The sequence below is a fragment of the Oncorhynchus keta genome, chromosome 28, assembly GCF_023373465.1.
Source record: "Oncorhynchus keta strain PuntledgeMale-10-30-2019 chromosome 28, Oket_V2, whole genome shotgun sequence".
NCBI lineage: Eukaryota > Metazoa > Chordata > Actinopteri > Salmoniformes > Salmonidae > Oncorhynchus > Oncorhynchus keta.
In genome coordinates this window covers 12,606,005-12,628,133 of record NC_068448.1, presented here as the reverse complement: position 1 = coordinate 12,628,133, position 22,129 = coordinate 12,606,005, and the positions used below count along the sequence as shown (strand labels likewise).

General features: G+C 45.1%; 1 protein-coding gene across 19 annotated transcripts in view; it reads right to left on the bottom strand.

Annotated features, from left to right (window-relative positions):
• Positions 1–9,790: 9,790 nt before the first annotated feature.
• The window catches only part of LOC118372733 (probable E3 ubiquitin-protein ligase DTX3), a 29,300-nt gene continuing 16,961 nt past the window's right edge, over positions 9,791–22,129 (bottom strand). For 3 of the 19 annotated variants that reach the window (XM_052484825.1, XM_052484823.1, XM_052484822.1), the window contains 4 exons: positions 19,515–20,163; positions 19,146–19,359; positions 17,635–17,852; positions 9,791–17,287 (listed from right to left, as the gene is read on the bottom strand). In XM_052484825.1, coding sequence (XP_052340785.1) covers positions 17,212–17,287; positions 17,635–17,852; positions 19,146–19,359; positions 19,515–20,149 — 1,143 coding nt within the window. In that variant the 5' untranslated portion in view covers positions 20,150–20,163 and the 3' untranslated portion in view covers positions 9,791–17,211. Of the gene's footprint in view, positions 17,288–17,634; positions 17,853–19,145; positions 19,360–19,514; positions 20,164–21,631; positions 21,736–21,818; positions 21,897–22,129 lie in introns of all 19 variants that reach the window. The other 16 variants (XM_052484819.1, XM_052484820.1, XR_008085196.1 and 13 more) reach the window with 15 other exon arrangements.

Here is a 22,129-nt window from a genome sequence, read left to right as displayed (position 1 = left end):
CTGGGAATATAGTAGTAGTTGAGATAGGAGCTCATGAGAGAAGCTATAGGAGCAATAACTCACACCCACTGGGAATATAGTAGTAGTTGAGATAGGGAGCTCATGAGAGAAGCTATAGGAGCAATAACTCACACCCACTGGGAATATAGTAGTAGTTGAGATAGGGAGCTCGTGAGAGAAGCTATAGGAGCAATAACTCACACCCACTGGGAATATAGTAGTAGTTGAGATAGGGAGCTCGTGAGAGAAGCTATAGGAGCAATAACTCACACCCACTGGGAATATAGTAGTAGTTGAGATAGGGAGCTCGTGAGAGAAGCTATAGGAGCAATAACTCACACCCACTGGGAATATAGTAGTAGTTGAGATAGGGAGCTCGTGAGAGAAGCTATAGGAGCAATAACTCACACCCACTGGGAATATAGTAGTAGTTGAGATAGGGAGCTCATGAGAGAAGCTATAGGAGCAATAACTCACACCCACTGGGAATATAGTAGTAGTTGAGATAGGGAGCTCGTGAGAGAAGCTATAGGAGCAATAACTCACACCCACTGGGAATATAGTAGTAGTTGAGATAGGGAGCTCGTGAGAGAAGCTATAGGAGCAATAACTCACACCCACTGGGAATATAGTAGTAGTTGAGATAGGGAGCTCGTGAGAGAAGCTATAGGAGCAATAACTCACACCCACTGGGAATATAGTAGTAGTTGAGATAGGGAGCTCACCCACTGGGAATATAGTAGTAGTTGAGTGAGAGAAGCTATAGGAGCAATAACTCACACCCACTGGGAATATAGTAGTAGTTGAGATAGGGAGCTCATGAGAGAAGCTATAGGAGCAATAACTCACACCCACTGGGAATATAGTAGTAGTTGAGATAGGGAGCTCGTGAGAGAAGCTATAGGAGCAATAACTCACACCCACTGGGAATATAGTAGTAGTTGAGATAGGGAGCTCGTGAGAGAAGCTATAGGAGCAATAACTCACACCCACTGGGAATATAGTAGTAGTTGAGATAGGGAGCTCGTGAGAGAAGCTATAGGAGCAATAACTCACACCCACTGGGAACGGGGCCTTAGTTTGTCACAGTTGAATCTTCCAAATCCATTGATGAAAAAAATACTTATTTGTTTTTTTTGCACCTAGTAATTGACTATAATCGCTAACAAATGACATTTTGATCCATATCTGTATCCAGGATGATGGTTTATTGGTACACAGAGGTGTGTCCTGTGCTGTTTGACTAGCTAGATAGTTGAGATAGTTGAGATAGTGAGCTCGTGAGAGAAGCTATAGGAGCAATGACTCATTGTATTCATTGTATTCCATGCTGTTTGAGCCAATCAGCAGATGTTAATTATTTGAGATTCTATTCCATGCTGTTTGAGCCAATCAGCAGATGTTAATTCTTTGAGATTGTAGTCCATGCTATTTGAGCCAATCAGAAGATGTTCATTCTTTGAGATTGTAGTCCATGCTATTTGAGCCAATCAGCAGATGTTCATTCTTTGAGATTTTAGTCCATGCTGTTTGAGCCAATCAGCAGATTTTAATTCTTTGAAATTGTAGTCCATGCTATTTGAGCCAATCAGCAGATGTTAATTCTTTGAGATTGTAGTCCATGCTATTTGAGTGGATGAGCAAATAAAATACAACTCTGGAGATAGTGGGATAAGGAATGGCTTATAGGAGGGGCCAAGACAGAGGTGTATTTTATGCTATTTGTTTGGTTGAGCAGAGAAAGTTTGGGGGAGCCAAGACCCCTTGTAGGGGACCAGATGCTGCCAGGGGTCGAGTCAGAACTCCGAAGTATCACCTGATCATTCCAGAGACAGACGTTACATTTAACATCATAAAGGTTATCCACTTAAGACAACTTGCTGTAAATCAAAATACAAAGGTCAATTAACATGATAACCCTCCTCCCTAGTGACTAGGAAACTGGGTTCAAATCCATCTCCAGCCTGTCTCTGCTACAAGACATTAGCTTGGGGAGTTATCACAAGCCATTAGCCAGGTCTCAGGCAATGTTACTCATCGTATGAGTGTGGTTCACCGAACCCCCTCCGTCACAGCTAGCCAATTTACTTATCTGTCAACAATTCATTCCCCTCCTGGTTTTATGGCTCTGTTGGGCCAAGCCAATCTGCCTTTGTTCGTATGAGTCACACAGTATTCATCCTCCTATTGACATCAGACTTTTACAGCCCAATACATCTTGTTTCTATCACACTGCTCTGATTGTAGATTTACAGTTGGCATGTCTGTCTGGGGTGCTGCAACACAGTGATATCTGTCTGGGGTGCTGCAACACAGTGATATCTGTCTGGGATGCTGCAACACAGTGATATCTGTCTGGGGTGCTGCAACACAGTGATATATGTCTGGGATGCTGCAACACAGTGATATCTGTCTGGGATGCTGCAACACAGTGATATCTGTCTGGGATGCTGCAACACAGTGATATCTGTCTGGGGTGCTGCAACACAGTGATATCTGTCTGGGATGCTGCAACACAGTGATATCTGTCTGGGGTGCTGCAACACAGTGATATCTGTCTGGGATGCTCTGAGGATGAGACAAAGCAGATAGAGGGAGGAGGGGAGTGAGAGAGGATATCAGGCAGGCTTGCAGACAGTGTGCCAGGGCTGTCCTCTCCCCACAGCCTGGTCTAATTAAAGAGCTCAGTGGTGAGAGCTGGAGAGACCCCTACACACCCTTCTGTGCTGTGTCCCCCTGCCGGCATCAAACCTGCCAGCTGGGTGGTACTGACGCAGGAACAGGCTCTGAACTGTCACACTGACCCCAGTCATCTCCAACCTGTCTGGTGACTGTGTGAATAGCTCAGCTCAGATAGATTATATAATTATTTATTTTATTTTTTATTTAACTAGGTAAGTCAGTTAATAACAAATTCTTATTTTCAATGATGGCCTAGGAACAGTGGGTTAACTGCCTGTTCAGGGGCAGAACGGCAGATTTGTACCTTGTCGGGGATTCGAACTTGCAACCTTCCGGTTACTAGTCCAACGCTCTAACCACTAGGCTACCCAGTTATCTTGGTAACTGACACATTTTCACTGAGACTGCCATGGGGCCGATGTTTAGAGGTGTTGCTAAATGACTCAAATCACTTCTATTACAACAACACTTTCTCCCTGGTCTGAAATTAATTATTCCTCACACAGCCACAGTAATCTAATCAGTCTGCCTGACAACAAACTGCTTGTCTGCTCATTGGAAGCTTGTCCACTGCATGGGACAATATTTCACAAGGATCAGTCCATTGAGTTCACAGTAGCCTACTGTAGACTACTCTATTCTGGACAATGCACTCATAACACACCAACAATATTACTCTACAAATACTGTATACATATTTATCTTTCTGGCTTCATTTAAATGATTCTGTCCTCAGAAAGCACAGATGGATGACAACTGGGAATGAAAGTGCCTGGTGTTCTGCAGGAGATAAAGATGGGGGAGAACAGAGGAGAAGCGAGACAGGAGAGAGGACAGAGGTGAGGAGAGGACAGAGGAGAGGACAGAGAACAGAGGAGAAGGGAGAAGATAGGACAGAGGAGAGGACAGAGGAGAAGCGAGAGAGGAGAGAGGGGTGAGGAGAGGACAGAGAACAGAGGAGAAGGGAGAAGATAGGACAGAGGAGAGGGGAGAGGACAGAGGAGAGGGGAGAGAGGACAGAGGGGTGAGGAGAGGACAGAGGAGAGGACAGAGAACAGAGGCACACATGCCACCATCGTTACGCGCACCTGCCACCATCGTTACGCGCACCTGCCACCATCGTTACGCGCACCTGCCACCATCGTTACACGCACCTGCCACCATCGTTACGCGCACCTGCCACCATCGTTACGCCCACCTGCCACCATCGTTACGCACACCTGCCACCATCGTTACGCGCACCTGCCACCATCGTTACGCCCACCTGCCACCATCGTTACGCACACCTGCCACCATCGTTACACGCACCTGCCACCATCGTTACGCGCACCTGCCACCATCGTTACGCCCACCTGCCACCATCGTTACGCACACCTGCCACCATCGTTACGCCCACCTGCCACCATCGTTACGCCCACCTGCCACCATCGTTACGCCCACCTGCCACCATCGTTACGCCCACCTGCCACCATCGTTACGCGCACCTGCCACCATCGTTACGCGCACCTGCCACCATCGTTACGCGCACCTGCCACCATCGTTACGCGCACCTGCCACCATCGTTACGCGCACCTGCCACCATCGTTACGCGCACCTGCCACCATGGTTACGCGCACCTGCCACCATCGTTACGCCCACCTGCCACCATCGTTACGCCCACCTGCCACCATCGTTACGCCCACCTGCCACCATCGTTACGCCCACCTGCCACCATCGTTACGCCCACCTGCCACCATCGTTACGCCCACCTGCCACCATCGTTACGCCCACCTGCCACCATCGTTACGCCCACCTGCCACCATCGTTACGCCCACCTGCCACCATCGTTACGCCCACCTGCCACCATCGTTACGCCCACCTGCCACCATCGTTACGCCCACCTGCCACCATCGTTACGCCCACCTGCCACCATGGTTACGCCCACCTGCCACCATGGTTACGCCCACCTGCCACCATCGTTACGCCCACCTGCCACCATGGTTACGCCCACCTGCCACCATGGTTACGCCCACCTGCCACCATCGTTACGCCCACCTGCCACCATCGTTACGCCCACCTGCCACCATCGTTACGCCCACCTGCCACCATCGTTACGCCCACCTGCCACCATGGTTACGCGCACCTGCCACCATCGTTACGCGCACCTGCCACCATCGTTACGCGCACCTGCCACCATCGTTACGCCCACCTGCCACCATCGTTACGCCCACCTGCCACCATCGTTACGCGCACCTGGACTCCATCACCTTCCTGATTACCTCCTCTATATCTGTCACTCCCTTTGGTTCTTTCCCCAGACGTTATTGATTCTGTTTCTGTGTTTATGTCTGTACGCTACTCGTGGTTCTTGTTTTGTTCCATTTATTAATACATTCACTCCCTGTACTTGCTTCCCGACTCCCAGCGTACACGTTACAAGCTGTCTACCACAGCATATGCATTTCACTAGCTGAAGGCAAAACTCCCCAAGAACAAGCAGGATGTCACACCCTGACCATAGAGAGCCTTTGGTTTTTCTATGGTATAGTAGGTCAGGGCGTAACTGGGGGTTTCTAGTTATTATTTTCTATGTGGGGTTCTAGTTTAGTTTTTCTATGTTGGTGTTTGGTATGATTCCCAATTAGAGGCAGCGGGCTATCGTTGTCTCTAATTGGGGATCATATTTAAGTAGTATTTTTCCCACCTGTGTTTTATGGGATATTTTTTTGAGTTAGTGCACGTAGCACCTCTGTCGTCACGGTTCGTTGTTTGTTTCGTTCCTTATTTGTTGTTTTGTGCGTTTTCAAATAAATATTATGTGGAAACCATATCACGCTGCAGTTTGGTCCGATAATTATTCCAGCGAACGTGACACAGGAACTGAAGACAGCTGCAGAAAAGGCAGAGCATCACCAGGGAAGAAACCCAACATCTGGTGATGTCTATGGGTTCCACACTTCAGGCAGTTGTTGACTGCAAAGGATTGGCAACCAAGTATTAAAACTCACAATTTAATTTATGATTGTTAGTTTGTCCAATTACTTTTGAGCCCCTAAGTTTGGGGGGCCGTGTATAAAAATGGTTGTAATTCCTACACGGTTCACACAATAACGTAGACACAACCCTTATATTAAAGTAGACACAACCCTTATATTAAAGTCTACACTTAAAGCACATCTTGATTGTAGTATCCTTTCAAATCCATTGTGGCGCCAATATGCTGTCCAAATACTTACGGACTTCACTGTATATGGGGCAGAGGTTACAGAAACTTTTCCAGAAATCCTGGTTGGATTCCCGTTTTTACTGCTGATTCATTCCTGTTTCTGGGAACCTTCCAACCGGGATTTCTGGAAAACCAGGGAATTCTGGGAAAGTTATTGGAATTTTGTAACCCTGTGTGTGTGTGTGTGTGGGGGGGGGGGTCTCTGTGTCAGTCTCATAATACAGATGCTAATGCCAACGCTGCCCTGAGCCCCATAGAAAAACATTACTCATACAATACTCTCCATGGCAGATGCTGTGCTCTTCTCTGTCACTTTAGACTATGGAGACTAGGGAGTGGGGAGGCAATGTTGTATAGTGTTGTAGAGGGTTTGGTGCTGCTGAAGCTGCTTACCAAGCACGCTGCTGTTATTTTGCAGAGTATCGCCCTCTGGTGGGGAGTTGGATAATGGCATGGAGGTGTGGATTCTGTCATAAGCAGGACGTTCTGTGCATTGAAACAAGTCAAATAGTCACATACACGTGTTTAGCCAATGTTATTGTAGCGAAATGCTTGTGAAATAATTAACAGATTTGATTGACTGCTCAATAAACAGTCATATAATTGAGATTAATTAGTATCTACAGCACCTACCGAAAGTATTCAGACCTCTTGACTTTTTCCACGTTGTTACGTTACAGCCTTAAAATGGATTAAAAATAAATACATCCTCAGCAATCTACCCGAAAACAGCTTTATCGACATTTTTGCAAATGTATTAAAAATACAAAACAGAAATACCTTATTTACATAAGTGTTCAGACCCTTTGCTATGAGACTGTAAATTGAGTCCATCCTGTTTCCATTGATCATCCTTGAGATGTTTCTACAACTTGGAGTCCACCTGTGGTAAATTCAATTGATTGGACATGATTTAGAAAGGCACACACCTGTCTATAAAAGGTCCCACAGTTGACAATGCATGTCAGAGCAACAACCAAGCAACGAGATCAAAAGAAATCAATCAATCAAATGTATTTATAAAGCCCTTCTTACATCAGCTGGTGTCACAAAGTGCTGTACAGAAACCCAGCCTGAAACCCCAAACAACAAGCAATGCATGTGTAGAAGCATGATGGCTACAAAAAAAACACCCTTTGAAAGGCAGGAACCTAGGAGGAAACCTAGAGAGGAACCAGGCTATGATGGGTGGCCAGTCCTCTTCCGGCTGTGCCGGGTGGAGATCATAACAGAACATGGCCAAGATGTTCATAGATGACCAGCATGGTCAAATAATAATAATCACAGTGGTTGTAGAGTGTGCAACAAGTCCGCACCTTAGGAGTAAATGTCAGTTGGCTTTTCATAGCCGATCATTCAGTGTATCTCTACCGCACCTGCTGTTTCTAGAGAGTTGAAAACAGCAGGTCTGGGACAAGGTAGCACGTCTGGTGAACAGGCCAGGGTTCCATAGCCGCAGGCAGAACAGTTGAAACTGGAGCAGCAGCATGACCAGGTGGACTGGGGACAGTAAGGAGTCATCAGTCCAGGTAGTCCAGTGGCATGGTCCTAAGCCTCAGGTCCTCCGAGAGAATGAGAGAGACAAAGAGAATTAGAGATCACACTTAAATTCACACAGGACACCGGACACCTAGCCCCCCCGACACATAAATTACGGCTTTCTATTCCGCAACAAAGCCTCCTTCACTCACGCCGCCAAACTTACCCTAGTAAAACTGACTATCCTACCGATCCTCGACTACAAAATTGCTTCCAACACTCTACTCAGCAAACTGGATGCAGTTTATCACAGTGCCATCCGTTTTGTCACTAAAGCACCTTATACCACCCATCACTGAGACCTGTATGCTCTAGTCGGCTGGCCCTCGCTACATATTCGTCGCCAGACCTACTGGCTCCAGGTCATCTACAAGTCCATGCTAGGTAAAGCTCCGCCTTATCTCAGTTCACTGGTCACGATGGCAACACCCATCTGTAGCACGCGCTCCAGCAGGTGTATCTCACTGATCATCCCTAAAGCCAACACCTCATTCGGCCGCCTTTCGTTCCAGTACTGTGCTGCCTGTGACAGTTATGTATTTACTTTTCTGCTCTTTTGCACACCAATATCTCTACCTGTACATGACCATCTGATAATTTATCACTCCAGTGTTAATCTGCAAAATTGTAATTATTTACCTACCTCCTCATGCCTTTTGCACACAATGTATATAGACTCCCCTTTTTTTTCTACTGTATTATTGACTTGTTAATTGTTTACTCCATGTGTAACTCTGTGTTGTCTGTTCACACTGCTATGCTTTATCTTGGCCAGGTCGCAGTTGCAAATGAGAACATGTTCTCAACTAGCCTACCTGGTTAAATAAAGGTGAAATAAAATTAAAAAATTAAAACTGCAGCATAAACACTGGACGCTGAGGCAGGAGTGGTCGGGAGACACTGTGGCCCCGTCCGCGGATACCCTCGGACAGGGCAAACGAGCAGGATATAACCTCACCCACTTGGCCAAAGCACAGCCCCCACACCACTAGAGGGATATCTTCAACCACCTAGTTACTATCCTGAGACAAGGTCGAGTATAGCCCACGAAGATCTCCCCCACAGCACAAATTATCCATAGAGCTCCGGATTGTGCAGAGGCACAGATCTGCAGAGGCACAGATCTGGGGAAGGGTATCTAAAAACGTTGGCAGCAGTAAAAGATCCCCAAGAACAGTGGCCTCCATCATTCCTAAATGGAAGTAGTTAGGAACCACGAGACTCTTCCTAGAGCTGGCCCCCTGTTCAATCTGAACAAATGGGGGAGAAGGGCCTTGGTGAGGGAGGTGAACAAGAAACTGATGGTCATTCTGACAGAGCTCCAGACCTCTGTGGAGAAGGGAGAACCTTCCAGAAGGACAACCATCTCTGCAGCACTCCACCAATCAGGCCTTTATGGTAGAGTGGCCAGATGAATGCCACTCCTCAGTAAAAGGCACATGACAGCCCACTTGGAGTTTGCCAAAAGGCACCTAAAGACTTTCAGATGCTGAGAAACAAGATTCTCTGGTCTGATGAATCCAAGATTGAACTCTTTGGACTGAATGCCAAGTGTCACATCTGGAGGAAGCCTGGCTCCATAGCTATGGTGAAGCATGGTGGTGGCAGCATCATGCTGTGGGGATGTTTTGCAGCGCCAGGGACTGGGAGACTCCTTAGGATCGAGGGAAAGATGAACAGGGCAAAGTACAGAGATCCTTGATGAAAACCTGCTCCAGAGCGCTTCGGACCTCAAACTGGGGCGAAGGTTCACCTTCCAACAGGACAACGACCCTAAGCACATAGCCAAGACAACACAGGAGTGGATGTCTCAATGTCATTGAGTGTCCCAGCCAAAGCCCAGACTTGAACCCAATGGAACATCTCTGGAGAGACCTGAAAATAGCTGTGCAGCGACGCTCCCCATCCAACCTGACAGAGCTTGAGAGGATCTGCAGAGAAGAATGGGAGAAACTCCCCACATACAGGTGTGCCAAGCTTGTAGCATCATACCCAAGACTCAAGACTGTAATCGCTGCCTCAACAAAGTACTGAACAAAGGGTCTTGAATTTTTTTCTAAAAAACAGTTTTTGCTTTGTCATTATGGGGTATTGGGTATAGATTAATGAAGGGGAAAAAACTATTGAATCCATTTTAGAATAAGGCTGTAACGTAACAAAAATGTGGAAAAAGTCAAGGGGACTGAATACTTTCCAAATGCACTGTCATTCACCAGTTGCTCCTAGGCCGACTGCACAAGCGTGCTACAATGAAACAGTCTATAACTTCAGCTGTACAACTGGGTGAAAAACATTCATAAATGTAGTATATTTACAATGTGATGTTATTTATATAGTAATAAATAACACACAATGAATACCAAACAGAACAAAACATTTTTTTATTCAAGTATTAAAATGTAAACCACATTATTTTTTAATTTCAACACTCATAAAATACAAATCAACACAATTAGAAAAAGCAAAACTTGAACTTTCATTTTAACAATCAATTTGCAATGTGCAACTCTTTTCAGTATTTATTCATTCCCCTGTACCCCAACACCCAGTTCACTGCATAGAAATACTGTAGCTTGATTTCAACTACTATGTCTCCCAAAGATATTTCAGTTGGTCCCTAAACGAAAAATGGTATATACACGTCCCAAATTGAACACTATTTCCTATGTAGTAGACTTGAGCACACTATTCTCTATATAGTCCACTATATTTGACCACCCCTCTAGTTGACCAGAGCCCTGTAGTACAATCTATAGGAAATAGGATGCCATTTGATACAGTTGAAGTCGGACGTTTACATACACCTTAGCCAAATACATTTCAACTGAGTTTTTTCACAATTCCTGACATTTAATCCTAGTAAAAATTCCCTGTCTTCGGTCAGTTAGCATCACCACTTCATTTTAAGAACGTAAAATGTCAGAATAATAGAGAGAATGATTTATTTCAGCTTTTATTTCTTTCATCACATTCCCAGTGGGTCAGAAATTTACATACACTCAATTTGTATTCGGTAGCATTGCCTTTAAATTGTTTAGCTTGGGTCAAACGTTTCGGGTAGCCTTCCACAAGCTTCCCACAATAGGTTGGGTGAATTTTGGCCCATTCCTCCTGACAGGGCTGGTGTAACTGAGTCAGGTTTGTAGGCCTCCTTGTTCGCACATGCTTTTTCAGTTCTACCCACAAATTGTCCTTTGGATTGAGGTCAGGGCTTTGTGATGGCCACTCCAATACCTTGACTTTGTTGTCCTTAAGCCATTTTGCCACAACTTTGGAAGTATGCTTGGGGTCATTGTCCATTTGGAAGACCCATTTGTGACCATGCTTTAAGTTCCTGACTGATGTCTTGAGATGTTGCTTCAATATATCCACATAATTTTCCTGCCTCATGATGCCATCTATCTTGTGAAGTGCACCACTCCTGCAGCAAAACACCCACAACATGATGCTGCCACCCCCATGCTTCATGGTTGGCATGGTGTTCTTTGCCTTCCAAGCATCCCCCTCTTTCCTCCAAACATAACGATGGTCATTATGGCCAAAAAGTTCCATTTTTGTTTCATCAGACCAGAATACATTTATCCAAAAAGTAGGATCTTTGTCCCCATGTGTAGTTGCAAATCGTAGTCTGCCTTTTTTGTGGCGGTTTTGGAGCAGTGGCTTCTTCCTTGCTGAGCAGCTTTTCAGGTTGTGTCGTTATAGGACTCATTTTACTGTGGCTATAGATACTTTTGTGCCGGTTTCCTCCAGCATCTTCACAAGGTCCTTTGCTTTTGTTCTGGGATTGATTTGCACTTTTCGCACCAAGGTACATTCATCTCCAGGAGACAGAACACGTCTACTTCCTGAGCAGTATGATGGCTGCGTAGTCCCATGGTGTTTATACTTGCATACTAATGTTTGTACAGATGAACGTGGTACCTTCAGGCGTTTGGAAATTGCGCCCAAGGATGAACCATTTTTTTCTTAGGTCTTGGCTGATTTCTTTTGATTTTTCCATGATGTCAAGCAAAGAGGCACTGAGTTTGAAGGTAGGCCTTGAAATACATCCACAGGTACACCGCCAATTGAATCAAATGATGTCAATTAGCCCATCAGAAGCTTCTAAAGCCATGACATTTTCTGGAATTTTCCAAGCTGTTTAAAGGCACAGTCAACTTAGTGTAAACTTCTGACCCACTGGAATTGTGATACTGTGAATTATAAGTGAAATAATCTATCTGTAAACAATTTTTGGAAAAATGACTTGTCATGCCTTGTAGATGTCCTAACCGACTTGCCAAAACTATAGTTCGTTAACACATTTGTGGAGTGGTTGAAAAAAAATAAGAGTTTTAACTTCTTGAGTGTAGGGGGCATGATTTTCATTTTTGGCTAAAAAAAAACATACCCATTTGAAACTGCCTATTTATCAGGCCCAGAAACTAGAATATGCATATAATTGTCAGGTTAGGATAGAAAACACTAACGTTTCCAAAACTGTCAAAATATTGTCTTTGAGTATAACAGAACTGATATTGCAGGTGAAAACCTGAAGAAAATCAAACCAGGAAGTGCTGTTTTTCCTGAAAGCTCTCTGTTCCATTGGATGCCTTGCCTCCATTTAAAGGGATATCAACCAGATTCCTTTTCCTATGGCTTCCTCGAGGTGTCAACAGTCTTTAGACATAGTTTCAGGCTTTTATTTTGAAAAATGAATGAGAAAGATCACATCACATCAGTGGATAGCTCGGTGTTCGCAGAGTTTTGCAACAGAGTGGGGCAGCCATCGTCTCTCCCATTGAAAAAGCGACAGACCCAGTTGATATATTATCGATTATATATTTTATAAACAACCTGAGGATTGATTGTAAAAAAACATTTGACATGTTTCTGTGGACATTACGGATACTATTTGGAATTTTCGTCTGCGATGTCGTGACCGCTCGAGCCTGTGGATTTCTGAACATAACGCGCCAACCAAATGGAGGTATTTGGGATATAAAAATTCTTTATGGAACAAAAGGAACATTTATTGTGTAACTGGGAGTCTCGTGAATGCAAACATCCGAAGATCATCAATGGTAAGCAATGTAATCTATTGCTTTTCTGACTTTCGTGACCAATTTACTTGGCTGCTGGGTGTTTGTAATATTTTGTCTACTGAGAGAGATGTTCTTACATAAACGCTTGTTATGCTTTCGCCGAAAAGCTGTATTGAAATTTGACATGCCAGGTGGATTAACAGCAAGCTAAGCTGTGTTTTGCTATATTGCACTTGTGATTTCATGAAAATTAAATATTTTTAGTAATTTAATTTGGCGCACTGCAATTAAGCGGGTGTTGATGAAAATTATCCCGCTAATGGGAAGGGTGCGTCAAGAAGTTAATAGACTCCAACCTAGGTTTATGTAAACTTTCAACTTCAACTGTATATAGCAAAGGAAAGGGATATTTAATGAATGTATGGGCCTAGTAAACTCAGCAAAAAAGAAATGCCCCTTTTTCAGGACCCTGTCTTTCAACAATAATTCGTAAAAATACAAATAATGTCAGATCTTCATTGTAAAGGGTTTAAACACTGTTTCCCACGCTTAACATGCACCTGTGGAATGGTAGTTAAGACACTACGCTTACAGACAATTAAGGTCACAGTTATGAAAACTTAGGACACTAAAAAAAAAAGAAAAAAAAGAGGCCTTTCTACAGACTATGAAAAACTCCAAAAGAAAGATGCCCAGGGTTCCTGCTCATGTGCGTGAACGTGCCTTAGGCATACTGCAAGGAGGCTTGAGAACTGCAGATGTGGCCAGGGAAATAAACGGCTGATTGTCCTCGCAGTGGCAGATCACATGTAACACCTGAACAGGATCGATACATCCGAACATCACACCTGCGGGACAGGTACAGGATGGCAACAACAACTGCCCGAGTTACACCAGAAACACACAATCCCTCCATCAGTGCTCAGACTGTCCGCAATAGGCTGAGAGAGGCTGGACTGAGGGCTTGTAGGCCTGTTGTAAGGCAGGTCCTCACCAGACATCACAGGGAACAACGTCGCCTATGGGCACAAACCCACCATCTCTAGACTAGACAGGACTGGCAAAAAGTGCTCTTCATTGACAAGTCGCGGTTTTGTCTCACCAGGGGTGATGGTTGGATTCGCGTTCATCGTCAAAGGAATGAGCGTTACACCGAGGCCTGTACTCTGGAGCGGGATTGATTTGGAGGTGGAGGGTCCGTCATGGTCTGGGGAGGTGTGTCACAGCATCATCGGACTGAGCTCGTTGTCATTGCAGGCAATCTCAATGCTGTGCGTTACAGGGAAGACATCCTCCTCCCTCATGTGGTACCCTTCCTGCAGGCTCATCCTAACATGACCCTCCAGCATGACAATGCCACCAGCCATACTGCTCGTCCTGTGCGTGATTTCTTGCAAGACAGGAATGTCAGTGTTCTGCCATGGCCAGGGAAGAGCCCGGATCTCAATCCCATTGAGCACGTCTGGGACCTGTTGGATGAGAGGGTGAGGGCTAGGGCCATTCCCCCCAGAAATGTCTGGGAACTTGCAGGTGCCTTGGTGGAAGAGTGGGGTAACATCTCACAGCAACAACTGGCAAATCTGGTGCAGGTCATGCACTGCAGTACTTAATGCAGCTGGTAGCCACACCAGATACAAACGTGTCCCTGTGTTCAGGGACGTTATTCAACTTCTGTTAGTCACATGTCTGTGGAACTTGTTCAGTTTATGTCTCAGTGGTTGAATCTTATGTTCATACAACTATTTACATGTTTAGTTTACTGAAAATAAACGCAGTTGACAGTGAGGATGTTTCTTTTTTTGCTGAGTTTATATTCTTTTACATCATCTGACTGCAGACAAATAAATAGGAGAAGGTAACAGACTAGAGTCACTGGACCAGGACTCTCAAACCCTGTTTCTGGCGAGCTACTGTTCTGTACGTTCACTCCAACCCTAATCTAGCTACCGTTCTGTACGTTCACTCCAACCCTAATCTAGCTACTGTTCTGTATGTTCACTCCAACCCTAATCTAGCTACCGTTCTGTACGTTCACTCCAACCCTAATCTAGCACACCGGATTTTTAAAAAATTGCTAGTTGATGAGCTGAATCAGGTTAGTTTCAACTGGGGTGTGAGTGAAAACCTACAGGAGGGTATCTTTCCAGGAACATGGTTGGAGTGAAAACCTACAGGAGGGTATCTTTCCAGGAACATGGTTGGAGTGAAAACCTACAGGAGGGTATCTCTCCGGGAACATGGTTGGAGTGAAAACCTACAGGAGGGTATCTCTCCGGGAACATGGTTGGAGTGAAAACCTACAGGAGGGTATCTCTCCGGGAACATGGTTGGAGTGAAAACCTACAGGAGGGCATCTCTCCGGGAACATGGTTGGAGTGAAAACCTACAGGAGGGTATCTCTCCGGGAACATGGTTGGAGTGAAAACCTACAGGAGGGTATCTCTCCGGGAACATGGTTGGAGTGAAAACCTACAGGAGGGTATCTCTCCAGGAACATGGTTGGAGAGAACTGCACCATCTATAGGCATCCTTTTCTCATGCAAAATGACTCACACACAGAGCTTGATCATTTGTGAGTGAGGCTACGTCGTTGGACTGCTTTCATCTGACATATCACAGAAAAACTCATGCAGATACACATCAGTATATATATATATATATATATATATATATACTCAAAAACGGTAGAAAGCCAGATAACGCTGCTGAGTCTCACCCTCCAAATAACAATTAAGACAGTCTACTAAAAGAACATGCTTATCATGAATTAATATCCACATGATCCACTGTCTTCAAACTTGACTAGAATATAGGCACGCTAACCTTTTGATAAATGTATCAAAACAAGGGAACTAAATACCTCACTGGCAATACCGCTGTAAGGGACTGCAGGATTTTCCTCAACACTTTCATATTACAGGTACCTATGTTGTTAATCCTAGATTATTCCTGTAGAAGACAAATGTGAATTACAGCAGATAGATACCTCATTATTTATGAGACAATCGTCAAACAAACGTCTCCTGGACAGATAGGGCTTGCATCCAAAATGGCACACTATTCCCTACACTACTTTGGACCAGAGTCCTATATAGTGCCCTACATTTGACCAGAAGCCTATGGGCACTTTTACTCTGTATAGGGAATAGGGTGCCATTTCAGCCAGGGTCAGAGGTATTAAATATACAGCCTATTGTGCATTTGATTTGGTTTAAGTGGTTCGACATCACGCCCTCCTTATTTGACATCATCAAGTAAATCTGGTTATTACAAAATGAGGAGTGCTGACTGATTGGCTGGCTGACTGGAAATCAAACTGAACTCAGAACCTGGTCTCCTATTCATTAAGCTTGTCAGAGTAGGAGTGCTGATCTAGGATCAGGGTCCCTATTCATTCATTATGATTGAAAAGGCCACACTGATCCTACATCAGCCCTACTACTCTGAGACACTTTGTGAATACAGGGCCTGGTCCTGGGAGGGGTAACATCTTAGAGTAGAGAAACAGCCGAGGGGAGAGAGGAGAGAGAGAGAGAGCAAGGGACGGTCAGGAATGACAATGAATCTCACACTTAGTAGTCAGTCTATCTGGACATTCCTGGTTCATCTGCTAGAACAGAACGGTGCAGCAGAGAGACATCAAATAGAAAACATTCTTCCTATTTAAGTAAAAAGGAGAAGAAATCAAAGGAGAGGAAGATCAAAAGGGAAATGAAGGGCTCCAAGAAAATTGACATCAACTTCTAGCTACCAGGCTATTAGCTTCACGGCTGCTAACGACTAACGCCTGCCTGGCTTTGTTCAGAGCATTCTTCCATCTACCAGTTCCCTGAAGTGGAAGCAGAGAACCACAGAATTAGAATGATCATTCTAATTCAAAAGGATAATTCTTATTCTATGCAGAGAACAACTCCCCCTCCAACAGTGACTGAACTACTGACGGACTCCCTCCCTCCTTGACAAAGTGCCTTCGAGTGCAACTCCTTTCAGAGAAATTTAATTATTTCATTAGGAGCTTTCTATTGAAACAGACAGTAGTATTCTGCCTGCCACCAACTATCTCTAGTACTGTCTTAATACAGTGTAAATAACAGGTTATTATTAACATAATTACATAAACAAAAATAGTATTATTCTAAGAGCGTACTGGACAGAGCACAAATCATGTGTTTTTAACAGGTAGATAAAGAATGTGCGTGGAAATAAACAAATATAACAGACAAAATAGGACTCTTCTTTGAACGTAGGTTTAAAAATAATATTTAAGTAGTATGTACCTTCACATTATGAATCCCTATATGATAAATACTTGGATGAGTGGAGCCAAAAACAGCTCACACAGAGATTGCACTGCACTCATTTGTATGTTTTCTTCAACACAAAGTGCTGCTGGGTTGAGCCGAACTCGGAAGATAGATAACGAGGATAGGAACATAAGGGTGAATCCTAAATTCCACTTTAGATAAATGTTCACTTCCACTTAAGTCAAAATGGTCTCCAATTGACATCAATGCATGATTAGTGAAAATTCGACTGAAGTGGAAGGTAGGAGTCACCCCATCAAGTGGTCTTGTAGGGATATGTGGGCCTCCACTGGGCCGTACTCCTGTGGCTGCTGTGGGGCCCAGTCACATCTCGTATTCATCCGCTGCTCTGCTGGGTCTAGGTCCAGGAGACTGCAGCCTAGCAACCACCAGCAGCAGCAGGGCAGCCAGAGGTTCCTAAAATGTTCCTAGAATAATCATTCTAGAATCTGTACGGTCAGTCTGCAGCGATGCCTTTCTCTCGGAGTTCCTCGGTCACTCTCACCAGGTAAGTGGGGTCTGGGTATCCAAAGCTGTCAGGAGAAATGAACAGAAAACCCTCAGCAGGTCAGAGAGTTGTTGTAATCACAGGAACAGCTAGAGTTCCTTCTAGGAGCAAATGCACGACAATAATCACAATTTAACCCCCAACCACATGCTCAAAACATGGATAGCTTTCTATTGATATAAACTGAAAAATATATTTCTGTTACAGCTCATGAGAACAAACTAAAGCCATGTGATTCTAATTGATTCTATTTGACTTCCATGCAAGCAGTCATCAATAGCTTTTTTCACAAAAATGTAAACATGACTTGTCACATCTCACAAACATACTTAAATCTCCAATAGCCTTCAGTAAAGACATCTGTGTCCATACCAGTGTGGTCCGCCCCATAAGGAGGTCTTGTGGTGGATGTCGTTCCAGGTGATGACATTATGCATTCCTGTGGTCATGGAGGTCCCTATGGTGAAGATGAGGCGCTGTTCGAAGGCCCGGCGGAGCAGGCCCAGGACCCGGTTCCCCTCTGGGCTGTCTGGGAGGTAAGCCACGCGGTCCGTCCCAGGGTACCTCACCCCCGGGTTAGGGTGCTCTGGCTGCAGGATCCAGGCATAATTCAGAGGAATGTTAGAAAAGAACATGAACAATTATATCCACAGAAATGAAGTAAAGTGGTATAGACATTAAATAACATTACTTCAAGCATAGACTGGATTTTATTTAACTAGGCAAGTCAGTTGAGAACAAATCCTTATTTACAATGACGGCCTACACCGGACAACGCTGGGCCAATTGTGCGCCTATGGGACTCCCAATCACAGCCGGTTGTGATACAGCCTGGATACGAACCATTAAAAGATCCAAGCTGGGATTTGTAAACATTGCTGTGAACATGGCCACAAATAAAAATACTAAAAAGAAATGGTTAGCAATGTAAATGATGTATCAGATGTAGGAAAACCCCGAAAAGGTAAAGGGCTAGACCAAAAACCCCGAAAAGGTAAAGGGCTAGACCAAAAACCCCGAAAAGGTAAAGGGCTAGACCAAAAACCCCGAAAAGGTAAAGGGCTAGACCAAAAACCCCGAAAAGGTAAAGGGCTAGACCAAAAACCCCGAAAAGGTAAAGGGCTAGACCAAAAACCCCGAAAAGGTAAAGGGCTAGACCAAAAACCCCGAAAAGGTAAAGGGCTAGACCAAAAACCCCGAAAAGGTAAAGGGCTAGACCAAAAACCCCGAAAAGGTAAAGGGCTAGACCAAAAACCCCGAAAGGTTAAGGGCTAGACCAAAAACCCCGAAAAGGTAAAGGGCTAGACCAAAAACCCCGAAAAGGTAAAGGGCTAGACCAAAAACCCCGAAAGGGTAAAGGGCTAGACCAAAAACCCCGAAAGGGTAAAGGGCTAGACCAAAAACCCCGAAAGGGTAAAGGGCTAGACCAAAAACCCCGAAAGGGTAATGGGCTAGACCAAAAACCCCGAAAGGGTAATGGGCTAGACCAAAAACCCCGAAAGGGTAATGGGCTAGACCAAAAACCCCGAAAGGGTAATGGGCTAGACCAAAAACCCCGAAAGGGTAATGGGCTAGACCAAAAACCCCGAAAGGGTAATGGGCTAGACCAAAAACCCCGAAAGGGTAATGGGCTAGACCGAAAACCCCGAAAAGGTAAAGGGCTAGACCGAAAACCCCGAAAAAGTAAAGGGCTAGACCGAAAACCCCGAAAAGGGTAACGGGCTAGACCGAAAACCCCGAAAGGTAACGGGCTAGACCGAAAACCCCGAAAGGTAACGGGCTAGACCAAAAACCCAGAAAGGTAGTGGGCTAGACAAACACTTCTTACTAGTTCCCATTTCTATACCCTTCCATGCGTCTTTAGTATACACACACACACTCACCGCCTGTAAACCAGGGGGGAAGCTGTAGATGATGCAGATACACCCATAACCCGCGTGTCCTGGCAACTCCAGATCTGGGTCCCTCTCCACCATCATACACCCGGTAGCCGGCTGGTTCCCTATGAGCTGGCCGTACACCTGACGACACACAGGACACGCTCTCTTCACCTTGAAGGCCTGGTCTAGACACAACCGGCAGAATGCGTGGCCGCACCTGGGGGGGGTCAAAGAGGAAGAGAGAGAACACTTTTACTTATAATTTTGAAAACATTACATAGCATCAATAGCAGTGAAGGCTGACACATTTCATGGTTTGGAAAAACCTTGAGAATTACTGAATTACTGAAAAAGTTTCAAATGTAGCTATACCTCTCCAGCGTGGTCCTCTCCACCATGTCACCCATGCAGATGGAACATGAGGTGTAGTCGTCTGCCTCACTGTGGGATTGGTTATGAGAGGAGGCCATCATACTGCAGCTGACCTCCATGTTGTCCTTCTTCCTCTGTCCGAATTCGTTGTGGGACGTGGAGTTGGAGAGGACCACACAGGCCTCTTCCTCCGCTGGCTTCTTATATCTCTGTTGCTGCCTCTGAGAGCGTCTGGGCTGGGGAGGCTGAGGTGGTAGCAGGCTCCCCTCTCCATCCCCCTCCAGGACCCCCAACCCAACGCAGGGCAGCAGGGACCTCTTCCGTTTAGGACCCCCATCCTGTTTGCTCATCTCTTTGCGGGCGCAGCGGCATAAGTCTATGAAGGCCTTGCGGGTCTCGTTGGAGATGGGTCCTTCCTCAATCATCCCGGGTCGTCCCCCAGAAGGGGATCCCTCTACGGGGCGTAGCCGCACTGCACAGCAGCCTCCCCGCTCACCTCGGCGGATGATGCCGGCGCTCAAGCCCTGCTTGTCCTGAAAGTCTATGAGCCAGGGCTGGCCAGCGGCAGCCAGGTAGTCCCACACCGCCTGGGACACCAGCACCTCGTCACTACCCTGCCCCCCGCGCACACTCATCTCATCCGATGAAACTGCATAGGGAAATACGAGAGAAACCATTAGACACATATTCAAGCCTAACATAAAAGGAAAATGTCATGCTAAACTTACTGCACCGGAGGAAAATGTACAGGAAACACAATAGAGAGACTAACATTTCAAATAATGCAGTGAACGTAATTGTTAACATTTGCATGATAAACAATGTTCGAGAATCCCCTGGCGAGTGTGCTGTGGGACTAAGTTCCAGCAAGCAGTGTTGCCATGTTCACTGCAAATTGTCCTACATTGAAAAAAATGTCGAGGGTGAAAATGTATTGTTCGCGGCTTGCGGGTTTTTGGGCTAAATTGCACCTCGGGCACCACGGCATTTCTCTTAAAAATAAATAAATACATTTTATATTTGAGGTTCTTCATACTAACCATCCTTTGCCTTGACAGATTTTTGCACACTAGGCATTCTCTCAACCAGCTTCACCTGGAATACTTTTCCAACAGTGTTGAAGGACTTCCCACATATGCTGAGCACTTTTTTCGCTGCTTTTCCGTCACTCTGCGGTCCAACTCAACCCAAACCATCTCAATTGGGTTGAGGTCGGGTGACTGAAGGCCAGGTCATCGGACACAGCACTCTATCACTCACCTGGAGGTATGTTGAGTAATTGTCCTGATGAAAAACAAATGACAGTCCCACTAAGCCCAAACCAGATGGGATGGCGTGTCGCTGCAGAATGCTGTGATAGTCATGCTGGTTAATTGTACCTTGAATTATCGGTGGGAACCACACATGCAGAGATCTGTTCACCTACTCTGCGTCTCACAAAGACAACAGTTGGAACCAAAAATCTCACATTTGGACTTAGACCAAAGGACAGATTTCCACCTGTCTAATGTTCATTGCACATGTTTCTTGGCCCAAGCAAGTCTCTTCTTATTGCAGTCCCTCCAGGATTCTGCGATACTTCAATCACATAATTCAATGCAAAAATCAACCAATCAGTGCATATTATGCAAGAGCTCACAATTTTGACCAATCCCCGCACTTTTAGAGCATAAAAGAGTCCAATCAAAAGCGGGTTAGTAATTTTGACCAATTACTGCATGGTTACCGTGGAAAAAGGCCCAATTCAACCACAAGTTTTTTTACCCTGGCCTGTCAGCGTGTGAAGAAGATGGCTGATTGTTGATGGCTGACAGGAAGTACAATGACCAGAAATCAATCTCATTTGCCAACAAAAATAACAGTTAAAGACCAATTTCCAAATGTTTTACATGGAAGTGGGGGGAAATTGTTTTGCATTCCGTGCAACGTTGTGCTGGAACACAAGAGAAAGTCGACAATCAACAGTCACTTGGAATCAGCAAAGCGTATGGAAATGTCAGGACAGTTCCCACAGGAGCGGCAGATCACCATGACTGACGTGGTAGCAGGGAAGACTGCAGCAAGCACTGAAAGAATCAAGGTGAGTGGCATTTTACTCAAACTTTTACTCCTCTGACCTTGGCTTTAGTAGGGTGGTCGGCACTCTGCTCTCCCCAGTCTGTCTACGGAGAGCACGGCTCAAAGCACTGAGTGCAATTTGTCAACTTTTCCATTTAAAACTCTGTAAAAATTAATACGGATTACGAAAACACAATCTAACTGTTTATTTTATTTTTAGAAATGGTAATATTGTTTAAAAAGTACCTGGTAGCCATCCCTGGATACCACCACCTACAGGAAAAGTACTTGGGAGAGGAGGTCTACCTGAAGGTGAAGGAAGAACTCAAGCAAAATTTTGCAGGGAAGTCAGTGACAGTCATCATTGATGAAACTCCAGATGTTAAACATAGTCATCGCACCACTTGAAAAGGATACCTCGGGATAATTGTTGCCTACCTCACAGAGACAGTGTTTCTGGAGCAGTGCAAACATTCAACGGTTTCCATGGCGGTGGGGAAATGTCTACAAGATTACAATATCTCCAACGAGGACGTCATTGTCTTTGACACAGACAA